This window comes from Panulirus ornatus, chromosome 9 (genome assembly GCF_036320965.1).
Source record: "Panulirus ornatus isolate Po-2019 chromosome 9, ASM3632096v1, whole genome shotgun sequence".
NCBI lineage: Eukaryota > Metazoa > Arthropoda > Malacostraca > Decapoda > Palinuridae > Panulirus > Panulirus ornatus.
The window spans coordinates 33487832-33504145 of record NC_092232.1 but is presented as its reverse complement, the minus strand read 5'-3'; the positions used below and the strand labels follow the sequence as shown (position 1 = coordinate 33504145).

General features: G+C 38.2%; 1 protein-coding gene across 3 annotated transcripts in view; it reads left to right on the top strand.

Annotated features, from left to right (window-relative positions):
• The window catches only part of Lac (septate junction protein lachesin), a 264822-nt gene that overhangs the window by 208884 nt on the left and 39624 nt on the right, over positions 1–16314 (top strand). For all 3 annotated transcript variants that reach the window (XM_071664993.1, XM_071664994.1, XM_071664995.1), the window contains exons 3-6: positions 3546–3676; positions 4183–4308; positions 14201–14357; positions 15986–16092. In XM_071664993.1, the coding sequence (XP_071521094.1) occupies positions 3546–3676; positions 4183–4308; positions 14201–14357; positions 15986–16092 (521 nt within the window). The remainder of the gene's footprint in view (positions 1–3545; positions 3677–4182; positions 4309–14200; positions 14358–15985; positions 16093–16314) is intronic.

Genomic DNA, 16314 nt, shown 5'->3' with positions numbered 1-16314 from the left:
GGCCTAGGAATTATGGAGCAATATGGATGGTCCTTTGGACAACTCCCCACCATGAAGGGTTAGAGGAGGTGTTGTGTCTTGGTATACAGATTCATGAGGTTTGGTTTATTTCAAGGCAAAAGCTGCATATTAGTTTTGTGGAATGATACTGCAAAAGGTGTCACCACACTGCTCCCCTTCCCATTCTTTCTTCATGGAGGACACCTGGATGGAAGTAACATGTAGTACTAGCAGGGAGAAGTAAAGACAGGATGGGAGTGTCCCTGTAGGTGTGGGTGTTGCCAGCCTTATTCTGGTCATAGATAAGGAGACAGATATTTTCTCATGGTGGTAGTTATACTTGGTTTCACACAGTGGAATCCACTGTATAAACATAGCTACAGTATGGGAGGCTACTAAGTGTTACCAGGACATAGAAGAGAAGTAAATAGTCTTGGAATGCAACTAGAAAGTAGATGGGGGGGGGTGGCAGTATCATAATTAATGAGGTTAGGAGGTTTTGCTACTGTGAATACGCTTAAAATTGGGGAAAGTTGTCAAGTTTCAGTACCTCATGGGGATAATCAAGTTTTCTAGTGTCCAAGTCTCACCCTTTCTTCTTGCAGTGACTTCATGAATACATCCCTTAGGGTAGAACTGGAGGGGAGGTGTTGCCCAACTCCATCAGGGCAATCCTTTTAATTACAGACAAACACCTGAGGTGTGCTGTGTCTTTTTAGTTTTATGGACAGTCTTGGAGTTTTGCTGCCTCTGGAAACACTGCACTGGAGTTTTCTTCTGCCAGTGGCCTGTCAAGGATGAGGCACAAAAAGCTAAGAAGCAGCACTGGAGTCCACCAGTTATACTGACGAGTAAAAGAAAAGAGCGATTGAGGGTGATGGCACTAAATGTAAACGGGATGACTGGTGAGAGTAAAGGAAGAAGCTTGTGGAGGGGTTTAAAAATTGTAACTTGGATGTGCTAGGGATTGAAAAAACTCTTACCCTTGGGTGGGGTTTGTGGAATGAAAATGGAAATGATGAATACAAGTTATGGGAGGGTGTGGAAGAAGTGGTATGGATGGGAATAAGTGAAAATTATTTAGGAAGGGGTAGGAAGGATGTGCAGTATTGTTATCACTGAGAGTGTGGGAGGGTGTTACAGAGCATAGGTGGAATGGATCAAAAATAGTATGGGTGACAGGAAAGATTAGAATTGTGAAATATGTATGGATGTGTGTATTTGTGCCTGTGATTGTGAAGACTGTACAAGGTAGGGATAAAATGAGGTGTTTCTGAAGAAATTTGAATGACACTTATTAGTTTTGAGAATGAGAGAAACATGGTCGTAAAGAGTGATATGAATGTGAAAGTGAGATGTGATGAAATTGGTGAGTTAGTTGGTAAGTGGGGAGTGCCTGAAGTAAATGAGGATGGAAGTTATCTTGTGGATTTTAGTTTTGAGTGGGTTTATTCCATGCATACATCTTTTCAGCACAAGATGATCAACAGATATACATAGATATGGAATGATGGAAGAGAAGAGCAAAAGGCTTTGAAGGTGTTGCATGGATGAAAGATTGAGAAAGGCCATGCTAGATGCAGGACTTGTGAGAGGATTCTTTGGAGACTGGCCATTTTATGGTTCTTGTGGGGATGAGGGTCAGGGAGAAGTGGAGGTATGGTGTAAGGAAGAATGGAGAGGTAAAAGTGTTGGCAAGCAAGAAGATGAATCAGAAAATAATGCAGGGATGAGTATGAAAGGAACGTAACTGAAAGCTTAGATGGAGGGTTATGACTGTTGGCTAGGTGCAGAGTATGGAAGTGACACCCATATCACTGGCATGCACCTTATGCAAATTGTGGAGCAATGTTGATGGTCCTTGAGGTGATCACTACTTTCTAACCGGTCCTAAACATCAGATTACTGTTTTGTGATGCTGCAAGAGGTGTCATTACACATTAATGTGATGATTTTAAAAAGAGAAACCATTTGTATAACTGTGAGGATACCATGAAAGCATTATGAAAGTTAGGTACAAACAAATGTAAAATGTTATCATAATTTACAGAAGTAGGTTACACATATACATTTATCTATAAGAATGAGAAGCATGAAAGATGTGTGACAAATAAAGGAGTTGATAAGGAAACACCAAAGTGGATAAGGATTATGCACATGTGCTGATTATGAATAAGCAGGAGGGAGACTACATGAATTGTTCATTGTTTTATGTGAAAAAGGAACTTTGTAAAGTCATCACTAAGTACTTCGAAGGCAATGACCAGAGGCATATCTGGAGTCAAAGATACAGAAATGTTTCGACTTTCCCCTTAAGAGAGTCAACTGATCACCTAATTCGACTTTTCTGATTTCCTACCAATACACTTCCACAATCATAACCAGTAGAAACTTCCACTGTCACATTTGTTTACACAGTTACAAAGCCACAGTTACCAGTACACTACATGATACAGTTTCAAGTTCTGTAATCAGACACCCATACTCTTAACTGCCAATCACTCCCATAATTTCAAGTATCACTGCTCCACTGCAGTTCCACTTATCACACACTCCTAGTCTCAATCATCAGCCTGTAATCACAGTTTTGATTACTAGTTTATTCCTGCGGTCATAACAACCAGTGAACTATCAGTAACAGTGAAAGCACAGTACCCAGATCCAAACTACAGTGATATAACACAGGTTGTAATTATCAGAACACTAATACTAGCTACCATACCTCAAGCAAAATCTCACTTGTTGATGTGATAATGAAATCTTGCATATTTTTGTATCTGTTGTTTCAACATTGTAATGGTACCATTCAGAAGCCAACAGTACTCCCACAATTCCATGTACACTATAATCTGATCTTGAATTATAACATTCAGACAGTCCCATCTTTAATTATAGTGCCATAAGTTCAAAGCCAATACAGATCAGCCCTTTTATCCCCTGTAGTGCTGAGTACTTGAGGTACTGGTAATTTTCTCTTTGTGCTGTGCCAGAAGGGAGTTTTGCACACATTGGGCTTCACTTCTTGAACATTGACTACTATCATAGAACCTTATGAATTTATATAGTCTGTCTGCATTAACCATGTCCTCAGTCAGTCTTTTCCATTCATCAACCATTCTCATACTATAAAAGTATTTCATTACATCCTTATTTACAGGTCTCCATCTTGATTTCATGTTATATCCTCTGGTTGTCCTATCCCTACATCTCTCAGAAAGTGTCCATTGTCAACAACAAATATCTCATTTTAAAACCTAAAGTAGTGATCAGATTTTCATAAGTTCTTTTGATTTTTGTTTTACCAGCTTTCACAGTGATTAAACCCACACAACCCTTGATCTTACCCCAGTGCCATTTATGTTTTATCATAGGTTAGAAATAAGAATGCTTCAAATCATCTAAATCATCTGAATCACTGCTGATAGATATAAGGAATATGATGAAACCACTTTCATTCAGTTCCATAAAGAATTTTATTGGTAGGCTAAACTGATATTTTACTTTCTTATCAACCAGTAAGTTGACACAAACTTTCTTTCCACCAGATCAAGGACATACAGGAGAGTGATGGAGGGCAGTACATGTGTCAGGTTCTGATTGGTATCAACAATCGTATTACCGCTAATGTGAACCTCGTGGTTCGAAGACCACCTGTTATATCTGACAACTCAACCAGGTAAGCTCTGCAACCCCTGTTTATTTAAAAAAACAATGCTGAAGTGGATATATGTAATCTACAATTAACTACCCTGGTAGATTCACTATAAATTTTCTTGGCTATATAACTTCTGTACAGTCATTTCTTGAACTTGTTTCAAGATATGCTCAGTGAAACTTTTGGTTCATAACCATCCCTCACATGTGTGTGATAACTTTATTTGTACACCTGACCATTGTTTTTTTACACACTAGAAGCATTTCTGTGACTTGAGTATTCATATCCCAGCTTTATTTGCCTGTCTTGTTAAATCTCCTATTTTCAACCAACAGTTAAGGCTGATGTTACTGAGGGAGCAAATATTTCTATATTGATTTGGCATTTTAGAGATTCAACAGCTAGTAAAAATAACTCTTCCCTATATTCTTTTCCAGTTCTCTTTCAGACTGATGATAATGGTGTATATTTGTTATCAATTTCCAAGTTCAGGTACATCATTATTGAGTTTTAACCCATGTCCTCAGGTCTATAGTGGCAAGTGAAGGAAACAGCGTTGAACTGTCATGTTATGCAGGGGGTATGCCTGTCCCAGATATCTCCTGGAGGAGGGAAAACAATGCCATTCTCCCCACTGGTGGTTCCATCTATAGGTTAGTTTATATATTTCTGTTTGTCCAATTGAGTGAGAAATTTCTTGGTTTTTGTAGTATCCTCTCTTCTTCATTCAGTCTGCACCTAAAAAAGTCATTCTCTCAGTCTCATTCATATGTCACCACACACCAAAAAAAAAAAAAAAACTTATTTGAAGGCATTTGACCAATTCAGAAAGATATCTTTATGTTTATGCTTATGATTACAGTACAGGGGGTTCTCAATATACATCAGGATTTGCATCTCTGAAAAACATTACTTACTATAAAACAATGTATGAAGGAGTATTTTTCCTCATGAAGAATACTGTACTTAACTTGAGATATATTTTTGACATATGTCTAGCACCACCTAACTTGCATACATGTACCTAAAACCCATCTCAAATGTATTATGTAACACACAAACAATAAAAGAGACAAATGTTCCATTATTCCTATCATGGAAAGGGTACTTCACTTTAACATAATCTTGTACTTATACTTGACAGCAGTATGCAGTTTGGTTGAAGGTTATTCAAGCTGGTGCACAATATCAACAGCCTGTTCTCCATTTCTTCTGCATTTTATCGCATCAACTTTTATGTCGAAGTTAACACTTCTACTGTGCCGCTTGTGAACACTACAGAATTTTCCATTGGTACTAGATTTTCCACTCATGATTGTGAGATTACAGGATATAGTACAATACAGTATATCAAAGAGTATATCAAAGCATGAAGCACATGCAATGTACATCGACCATGTTGCTTACAGTTTGGGTAGGGAGAGGTTATGGGTAGAGACTGCATGATGTCACAGCGCATTTGAGAGAACATTCTAACCCAACTAGCACCCACCCAGCATGGAGGTTTAGGTTACAATGATTCCCTTTGCTCTGAATAGAAAATGATCTTTGTACAAAACTATTTGGCGTGTACTGATTTATTTTCCCTGATAAAGTGATGACTCGCATGTGAAACAACTCATGGCAGAGCAACTCGTACCCTCTGTATTTTTATTTCTTTATAATCATTATGATTACTATTGCCATGTCAGTATTGTTATCATACCCTTTTCATTATAGTAGAATCCCCATTAACTAGCATCTGTAGGACCTTCTTGGTGCTGATTGAATGAATTTTCAGTGTATAAGAGAGAATTTGCTTTAAAAACTTCTTTAAACAAACCTGAGTTTGCCTTAGATATAACATGAAATTAAAATGGTGATAATACATTCTTGGGAAACATTTCCAGACACATTTTATCACATGTTATTCTGCACGTTTATGTTAAAGGTTATGATCATCAATAAATAAATCGCAAAATATGACAAAAAACATCAGATTTTAACTCAGTGCTTGAAGAGTGAAAGAGAGCATAGAGGTCCCACATGCCATATTTTTTATTTACATCCAACCCAGATGCATGGGTGGATGAATTCTTTGTGAAAGTTATGATTGCGCTTGTGGGTAAATTAAAAAGTTGAAGTACCTTTTTGTTAATTTATGAATTTTATAACCTATGGAAAAGTGTGTGGCCACTGACAAACCTTTTGGAATTCTGTGAGAGAGTAAGTTCAGTCTCAGACAGAAGGGACTGCCAGAAAGATTTGATATGACTATGTAGGAGGCCAATTGAGAAGCAGGCCCAATAGGCAGGAATAAGGGGGAACCTTCTTCAGTGGATAGAAGAGGAGGCATCTTTAGATACGTTGAAGTAACCACTGGAGTGCCACAGGGTTCTGTTGTGGGACTATTCCTATTCTTAACAACTGTAAATGATTTTCCTGAATGCATGACTCCTACCTGAATATGTTTGCAGATTATCGATATGAGGTTTATGTAGGAAGTGAAAAGTAGAAATTGCATCAACTTACAAGGGAATCAGGAAATCTCAGAATTATCAGTTTTTGCAAATTTCTGTTCAATGGGTTAGGGACCAGAGGCCCTAATAAAAGTTTCATTAACAGCTAAAAGAAGTCAAAGTGAAATCTGAAATATATGTGTATATGCATGGTCAGGAGAAACTGATAATAATTCACATATTCAGAATGAGTGAGGATAGATGGACAAAGAGGATATATTTGTCATAAGTGAAAGGAACAAGAAGTGTGAGACCAAATTGGAGGTGGAAGGATGGAGTGAAAAAGATTTAGAGCAATTGGGGCCTGAACATATGGGAGGGTGAGAGGCATGCACATGCAAGGAGTTGAGTGAGTTGTAACAATGTGGTATATCAGGGTTGACGTGCTGTCAGTGGACTGAACCAGGGCATGTGAAGCGTCTGGAGTAAACCACGGAAAGGTCTGTGGGGCCTGGATATGGATAGGGAGCTGTGGTTTGGGTGCATTACACATGACAGCTAGAGACTGAGTGTGAACAAATGTGGCCTTTTTTGTCTGTTTTCCTGGCACTACCTCACTGAAGCTGGGGGTACTGACAGGAATAGATGAAGGCAAGCAAGTATTAATATATACTGGTGTATATATGTATATGTCTGTGTATGTGTACATATATATGTATGTATATGTTGATATGTATATATATGTATATGGGCTTTTATGTATATATATGCATATATGAGTTGCATTTAGTTGCATTTGCATAGTTTCGGTGCATTGTACATGACAGCTGGAGACTGAGGGTGAACGAATGTGGCCTTTGTTGTCTTTTCCTAGCGCTACCTCACGCGTGTGCGGGGGAAGGGGTTGTCATTTCATGTGTGGCAGGGTGGCAACGCGAGTTAATAAAGGCAGCAAGTATGAATTATGTGCATGTGTATATATGTATATGTCTGTGTATGTATATATATGTATACATTGAAATGATTAGGTCTGTATATGTGGATGTGTATGTATATACATGTGTCTGTGGGTGGGTTGAGTCATTCTTTCGTCTGTTTATTTGCGCTACCTCGCTGATGCAGGAGACAGCGACAAAGTATAATAAAAAAAATATGATATGAGTTGATGGGCCATTCTTCATCTGTTTCCTGGAGCTACCTCACTGACTTGGGAAACAGCAATTAAGTACAATGATGATAATGATAATGATAATAATAATAATGATGATAGTTCAGAAAAATATTGGAGGGAATAGGTGATAGAGATGAACTCTAAAAATCTTCTTTGGTCCAAAACATTCAATATATAATTGGTGACTAATAGGTATATTGTATTTTTATATATTTTTTATCATATTGTCTTTAGTAGGTGCTTACCAAATGTAGGAATTAATAATTATCTATATATTCGATGAAATATAGGTGAAAATGGGAGAAAGAGATGGAAGAGTTACTGAGCACTTGAATGGTAGCTAACATCTTTAATTCAAAACTTTCAAATTGTACTCACTCTATGATATTCAGTCCAAATCTTTGGCCACAAACTTTAGAATTCACATGATTAACAGTTCCAGATAGGCCAAAGCACCAAATGTAGGTATAGCCTAGCATTACTCTAGCAGTTACATCTTTTGATCTGCTGATCTTATTACTTTCATGATACATGTTTTACATCACACATTTCACTATGATTGAAAATGTTTCTACGTGTTCTTATCTGAACTTATCTTTCTGCTTCAAAAAGGTCTGTTAGTTCCCTTCTTAGTACAGCTTTAAGGTTTCTAATTGTCAACCTAGCGTTGGTTTCAATACCACTTTTACTAAGTGCAAGTTTGATCAAAGCATCAGTTTTGTCATGCTCACAGAGGCTATATGAGAGGGAATCCATAACAATTTGATTCGAATCCCTTGAGCAATAATGTTTGAATATTTTTCTCTGGCTTTATGAGACCAACATATTACATTTTAATTTCAGGGTGTTAAGGACAAGTGATGAAGGTAAAGAATTATTACTGAATTGTCTGTGATAGTTATTTGTACCAGCTCAAGACCAATAAGTATGGCAGACAATAAGTATGGTTAGATGCCCAGTTGTTAATTCTAACATTTTTCTTTAATCTTTTACCATTGGGCTGGATCACATCGGCAGCACTACCTGCCCTCCCAGTGGCAGAATCACGTAGACCTTAAATGTAAATGCACTGGGCTATGTTGTTTTCAGTCTGGAGTTTCAGTATATGTTCAAGAGCACTGATTTTGGCTAGGTGTTGAAGATGAAGATTATAAGTAATTAGATTCTTAGATGGATGAATAGGTGTAGTGATGTCAAAGGGAGTTATCTGCCAGAAAGTCAGGAAATGCTTCTGCTTCTTGATTTTATACAAATTATGTACTCCAAACATTGTCATGTGGTTGGCTGTTATTTGGATTCATTCAGATTCACTTGTGCCATGGCATATCTGGTTTAACAAATCTTTAGAGACAATACTATCTGGACCACCATGCAGAAGTTTCAGTCCTATCATAAGATTTGATTTCAAGTATTCTGTCTTCAATGCTAGCAATACCAAGTTCTCTCCACATGTTGAGTATTTTCATGGTCTTTGGGCAATCAGGTATGATTATTAAGGATTCATTTTGCATTTTTTCAAGTCTGTTGATACCTTTACTGTTATGTAGGGCCAAAACTGGTGTGTGGTACTTTATGAGAGACTTGATATAAGCTAATTAACATCATTTTGATAATTATGATATTTGCACCATGATTAGGATTGTATACTGCAACAGCTGTAAGGGCTCTATGTCTATCTGTACTTTGTCGATTTAGTTTTTCCACATTAGCTGCAGCACATAGGATTGAGACATCAAGATATTTAAAGAAGACACAGTCAATTGGTTTTCCATCAATTTTCAGTTTGTATAGTCCACTCCTACCATTGCCAATTCGTTTAATGAAGACCTTGGTTTTATCAGCAAAAATAATAAGGCCAAGGCTTTCAAAGGCTGTGTTTATGTAGTTAAGAACAGTTTGCATTTGATATTTTTGGTGTGTACAAGAACAGCGTCAGCATAATTAGTAGTGATATTTCTGGGACACTGTGGAATTGGTTTCAGTAATGCATTGAGTAGTACATTGAACAAAGTGGGACTAAGTACCCAACTTTGAGGAGTGCCAAGCAGCATGTCTTCACATTTGTAGCCTTGAAACAACACAGCAGACTTTCTATTAGAGAGATAGCTGAGTATCCAATGCAGGAGCCAGCCACCTATATCCATGCAAAATAATTTTCCTATTAGCAATATCAAATGCAGCTTTTATGTCAAGAAATGTGGTGTACTTATGCTGTTTGTCTCCATAAACTGTAAGGAAAGTTTTGGTTTAGTTGTGTACACTTTTGCCAGTGTGAAACCGTTAATATTGGATGATTCTGTGTAGTAGTTTCTTAAGCACTATCTTCTCAAGTTTTGCACTGGCAACTCGTCAGGGAGATGGGGTAAAATTCATCAGGTTGATTAGGTATTGGTACAGTTAGGCTGTTGGTCCATGAGGAGGGTAAATGACATGTGGCATAACTCATTTTATACAGCTTTAATGATGGGTTACCAAATACATGTCTCAGAAGTCTAATAATGTCATGCAATACCATCCTCTCCAGGGACAGTGCCCCTGCCCCTGGTAAGGGCATCAAGTTCAAGCCTCATGAATAGCATATCACATTCATCATGTTGCTTGTAGAGCATGAATTGGATATGATTTTCTCTTTCTTTCAATTTGTTTTGCAAAACATTCCAAGCCTCAGGTGGTAGCATGTTATAGCTAGAAGTATGAGCCCCTTTCTCGATTAATTTGTTAGCCTTTTTGCACGGGTTGGGATGGATACTTGTTTATTTTTCTTTTCAGTGATTTTGTTAATACCCTTCCAGTTTTGGTTTAGAAAAGTTGATTGATTTAGTCTACCATCAAACTGTTTCCAGTCAGTCTGGCTAAGTTCAGTCATTTGTTCCCTTGCTGCTGCAGATGTTTGAAATATTTTTAGCATTTTGAGTGTTTGTGGTTGTCTATGTCCTTTACCTATTTGTCTGGCAATAAAGTTGAGCTGTTTCAGCTGAAGATCATTATAGTATTGATATGGCCTATTGTGAGGTGCATTCTTTCTACCTTCTAAAGTTGATTTGCTTTGCTTATAGAAGTTGCATGTAGACGTCTTGAGATTACCATTAAAAACTTGTACAATTGTGGGCTCATAATCTTTGTTCTGTGAACCTACTTTAATGTTCTTGTTTCACTATTGATCTTTTTCTGTTCAGTCTGGCACTAGGTAACATGACATTAGCTGTTTGTTTTGTAACCGTTATTGGTGAGTTGTCCAACATGAGATCATGAGCAATATCAGAACTATGAGTTGTGTATGATAAGTTAAATCCTATACACCTGTCAAGGATTCCTCCACAGATGTGTGTTGGTTGATTCTTACTGATGATTTGAACATCATCATGTGCATCCAGGAGTGAGTTTAGACCTCTGCCACTCGTGTTAGTGAATAGGTCACCGACATTCTTATGTTGAGTGTTAAGGTCTCCAAATAGGACAGTAGGTTCGATGTGAAGAAAGTTAGGTAATTTTTGTGGTGGAGGAGGTTGGCAGGTGCATAGGCACATACTACATTGAGTGTAGAATTGCCGACATGTATCTTAATGGCATGGTATTGGTATCCATCAGGCATTTGGAAAAATATTGGTATATGGCGTAGTTACTGTTTTACATACATTAGGCAAGTGTCATCTCTGTTGAAAACTCCTCACAACTCTCATATTTCCTTTGACAGATCTGCAATTCCACTGTGACTCAATGAACATACTTGGGATTACTGTAACATCCACTCTTTCTTGGAAACCCCATATTACAGGAATAACTAAGTCTGCCTCTAAAAAACGGGGTGTCCTGTTTAGATGTCAGAACTTCTTTTCTTCTGAACAGTAACTCCATTTATACAAGGGATTGATTCATCATTGTATGGAGTACTGCTTTCCCATCTTGGGTGGTTCTAGCTTTGCATCCTTACTTGACTGAGTTTAGTCGAAAGAAGTCCAACATATAAACTGTACCAGGCTAACTTCCAGAACTGACCCTCTTGCCTTGCACTGCAATGTCGATTCACTCTTCATCTTCTATAGGTGTTACTTTGGCTTTTGTTCCCAAGAGCTGGCAGCTTCTGTGCCCCTGCCACTAGGTAGAATACACAATACTTAGCAAGCTGCTGCATGACCTGATTACCATGTAGCCATCAGCAACTCAAGGGTGGGCTCTTTTGATAACTGCTTCTTTCCATACAGATCAAAGCTTTGGAAGTCTGTATCTTCTCATGTCTTTCCCAATAACTATGATCAGGCTCTTTTCGAAAGACAGGTTTTTCATTTCCTCTAAATTTCGTAAGTACCTTCTCTTGTCTTTTCTTTTCCTCGTTCATTATTTTCTTTATATTTCAGTTAAGGCCCAGCCTTGATATGGACTTTTGTTTGTGAGTGAAGCATTCACCAGAGAAAAAAATCATGGATCATAGCTTTTGTAATTGGATAATTTACATGGGGGGTTTTCTAGGAGGCACTTGACATTCTTGCTAACATACGACATCAGTGCCCTCAGTAACGACCTTTTGGTGGAGGTCAGAAATTTTTTTTTTCAATGAAGCATTGTTCCAACCTGAGTATTGTGATGTCACTATGTTGTTGAGCAATGTTTCTGTTAGCCATTTTCCTTAAAAGTTGCATGGATCTCCCTTATGATATCAAGTTTTTTATGTATTTCTATATATCAGTTTAGCACAGTGTTTTTTATAATTTGCAGTAACTGCAGAATGGCTTAATAGGACCCTTATTACTTTACCATGAAGGAGTTTGGGAACTGTTTTCTTTAACAGCTTTTCAACTTCTGCTTTATTAGTCTCCCTATCATCATGACTGTGTGAAGCACCTGACGATAATACATAGTTCTTTATCTTTTGTTGTTTTAAGAGCATTTTATGTTTTTACTGATTTGTAATTTCTCACTTAGCTCATGTACTTTCTTAAAGAGTACATCAATTTATTTGAACACAGCATTCCTGTCATCACCATGCGGTGGTGTTCCTGTCATCTGTCGTTGTGCATCAACCTCTTCATTTAGCAACTCAAATTTCTCCTAGTGCATGTCAGTAGGTTCATGCATGCTATTCCTCTTATCACCATGTACAGGTATTCCTATTACCTGTTGGTGTCCATTAACCTTATCGCTTAGCATTTGCAGTTTCTCACAAAGCACTTCAATAGCTTTGTGTTGAAACTCGATTACTTTTGATATCTTTTCATTCTGCTTTTGGATTTCTTTCATATTTTATTGGATTTTGATAATCATTTCAGTAATTTCTAGATCAATTTTGTCAACTATTTTCTAAGTATAACAAGTGGTTCTTGTGTCTTCAGGGAGACTACCCTATTTCATGGCCTGCCAGAAGTTACCATGTTTTGTGAGGGTTGAACTCCAGGAGTTTGGCCGGTGCTGGACATGGTGGGAGGAGATGGAGAGTGGAAGCTTGGTGTGGTTGCTCACCAAGTCACTGGAATGGAGGTGGCTGCTTGGTGCAGTCCTGATGCCATGCCCTGTCTCCAAGTTGTTTACAGTTCATGCATTTTACTTCTGTGGTTTCACCACAGTCAAGTTTTTCCTTGCATGTTTGTGTGGGATGTGTCCCTCCACATATGCTGCACCAGGAGGACTTAGATCTACAGATGTTCACTGCATGATTCCATCTCTGGCATCTGAAGAACCGCTGTCCCTGAGGAAGATAGATATCCACCCTGAGATAACAGAAGGCACCAGGGACTGTGGGTTTCCTTGGTGGGTGTTCACTGCAAATTCAATATGCTGTGGCTGTTTCTCTACTTATGATTCTTTTAACATTCCTGGTATTTTCATTATGAAGAAGGATTGCGAGGTCTTAGTAGTTGTCAAGTCCCAAGACAATAATGGCAGTCTTGTTAGGGTATGCAGGGTTATTTGGAGATATTTACATTTGTATGCCTTCATTAACTCTATTGATCAGTTCTCCATCTGGTTGTTGATATTTTTTCAAAATTACATACTTCTGGGTGTTGTCTGTGAAGTGAAATTTGTGCAACAACCATTGATATTTGCCTTCTATGGCTATGTCTGGTAGGAAGTTCAGTTTCACTTTTTTGCGCTGATCATGTGACCTTGTTGGTGAGGAAAGCTCATCATCCACCTTAGGGTTTGCCGGTGAAGTCTGGTGGTGGTTGCCTAAGTCACTGTCTATGTCCTCTGTTACTTCAGGGGAGACATCTCTGTCACGTTCACTCAGTGCTCCTTGTGGTAAAGGAGGATAACTTTCCTCGTAAGCGGTCATTGCTGTTGGTCACGCTGGGAAATATAGAGTAACTCTTTGACCAACATGTTAGGGGTAGGATGGAGGTACGGTTGACCCTGGGGTCTGAGCAGTTAATACAGCTGACAGCCAGCATGCCTGGTCTTTGCACCCCTTCCAAGACTCATGTACTCTCTAAACCATAGAATAGGACAGGGCAGCAAATTTTGTCTCTTTCTTCATCCACAGAGCTATACAGAGCTATCGAAGTATAGCCAGTGTGTACTGGGAGCCACATGAAGCTGTCATCCACCATGGTGCTGAGTAGAACACAGGAGGAACTGCTCCTAAGATGCCTCCAAAACATTCACCCCTTTACCCTCAAGCTTTGTTTCACTCAGAGCCAGAACATGCATATATGTGTGTGTGTGTGTGTGTGTGTGTGTGTGTGTGTGTGTACTTTTATCATCTAACTGTAGTATTTTACATATGCTGATTTTGATATCCTTATATTGCTACAGTACAACATATTCTTTTCAGAATTTTATGCTCATTTTCCATTCTTCATGCCCGTCTCAATAAGATATGTATATCAAATGTTTCAAGCTTTTGTTAAGATTTTGGTGCATAGCACATCTGTGGGCTCATTAACATATGACTTTGCCATCATCTTTAATTCAGTAATAAAAATGATGAACATTTGCACTCAGGGGTAATGTGCTGCAGATTGCAAATATTCGTAAGGAAGACCGTGGCACCTACTACTGCATTGCTGAGAACCAGGTTGGTCGTGGTGCTCGTAGGAATATCAATGTAGAAGTTGAATTTGCTCCTGTTGTCAAAGCCACACGTCCACGAGTCTACCAGGTATGTGTTTCTATTTTGAGTTATGGAAAGATAGATTACATTGTGTGAGGGATGTGGATATTATATATCTATTAGAATATTAACCTAGTATCCATAGTTACACAGTTATATGCCTAGTTTTACTCTGTGTGTTTTCCTTTGCATGAATTGTCATTAATTGTCATGGATTATAACCCTCTTCCTACTGTAAAAATTCACACACACACACACACACACACACACACACACACACACACACACACATGTATATATATTTTTTCCAAACCTTATCGTTATTTCCCACATAAGCAAGGTAGGGCCAGGAAACAAAGAAAGGGACATGGATAAGGAATGTTGGAAGAGAAGAGCAAAAGGCTTTGATTCACTTTGTGGCTGTGGATGCAAGATTGAGAAAGGTCATGCTAGAGTTGTGAGAGGATTCTTTGGAGACTTTGACCATTTTGCAATTCTTGTGGGGATAAGGATCAGGGAGACGTGGGGGTTTGGTGTATGAAAGAATGGAGAGGTGAAAGTGTTGGCAAGCGCGAAGCTGAATCAGGAAATATGCAGGGAGGAGTATGACTGGAAGGTAACTGAAAATTTGGATGGAAGTCCAGTGAATATAAAGATGCAGTCATGTGTGAATGAGGTGTTTAAAATGTTCAGAGAATTACTATTAAAGGTTGTAGAATTAGGAGTTGGATACAAGGTCGTGAGATATAGGAAAAAAAAACAGGGCAATGCATGGTGGACAGAAGAGATTAGGAATGTTGCAGAAGTGAAGAAAAAGGCATATGGTAGATTTCTTGATAGGAATGTGCCTGTGGAAGTTCAACAAAGGAAGTGGAAAGAACTTAGAATATGTAAGTGGAATTTTAAGAAGTTGATAGAGATAAGCAAAGAAAGAGCAGATGAAGATTTTGGAAGAAACTTAAGCAAAAAGTTTCTGGATTAAGCAAGGAAGGGGAGTTGCTGAATCAAAAGGAGGAAGTGAAAGAAAGATGGATAGAGTGTTTTGAAGAACTGATGAATGTGGGAGAAGGGGAGGCAGCAGTTGTTACATGCATGGGTATGGAGGATAGAAGGAAGAGGATACAAGTGGAAGGGCCTATAGCAAAAAGAGAGGTAAGAAGGCCAATTATGAGGCTGAAGGTAGGAAAAGCACATAGAGTGGATGGAATTACAACTGAAATTCTAAAGTATGGAGGAGAAAGTGTGATTGACTGGATGCATCTGATATGTAATTTAGCATGGAAACAGAGAGTTGTTCCTGAAGGATTAGGTGAAAGCAATTATTATTCTTTTATTCAAAGGAAAAGGTGCTAAGTATATATGTAGCAATTATAGGAAAATAAATCTGTTAAGTATACCAGGAAAAGCGTATGCAAGAATGTTAATTGATAGAGTGATAGAACTGACTGAATGCAGAATGAGTGAAGAGCAGGGGTTTTTAGGAAAGGTAAGCTCTTATGCATAATCATGTTTGGTAATGAATGTTCATTCCCTTCATCTGTGCTGAAGCTTTCTCCTGGAGGTAGTATGTGTCATCTTAGCATTTTATGCTTGTTTGAATGTTTCTAAATCCTTCTATAATTCTTAGCATGAATATCCATAGCAACATGAATACTTAAATGATTTTATTTTTGCAGGCCTTACAATATGACATGGATTTAGAATGTCACGTTGAAGCATACCCACCTGCTGCAATTACCTGGGTCCATAAGCAAGAGTCCCTAGTGAATAACCAGCACTACAGGTTTGTATGCAAACATAAGTTTTTCAAGAATGAATTGTAGGTTGAACCTTTTGTTAGTGCTCTTCATTTTTCTCTCCTTTGCATGAAAAGTGCTCACAGGCATATCATTTGAAAAAGTTTCTAAACATTCAAAACCTACATTTATCTCCAAGGCAGTGTCTGTGTCATGCAAGCAGTTTTCATGTTTGAAGGACACCACCTCAGTAGCAAAGATTTTTTAAC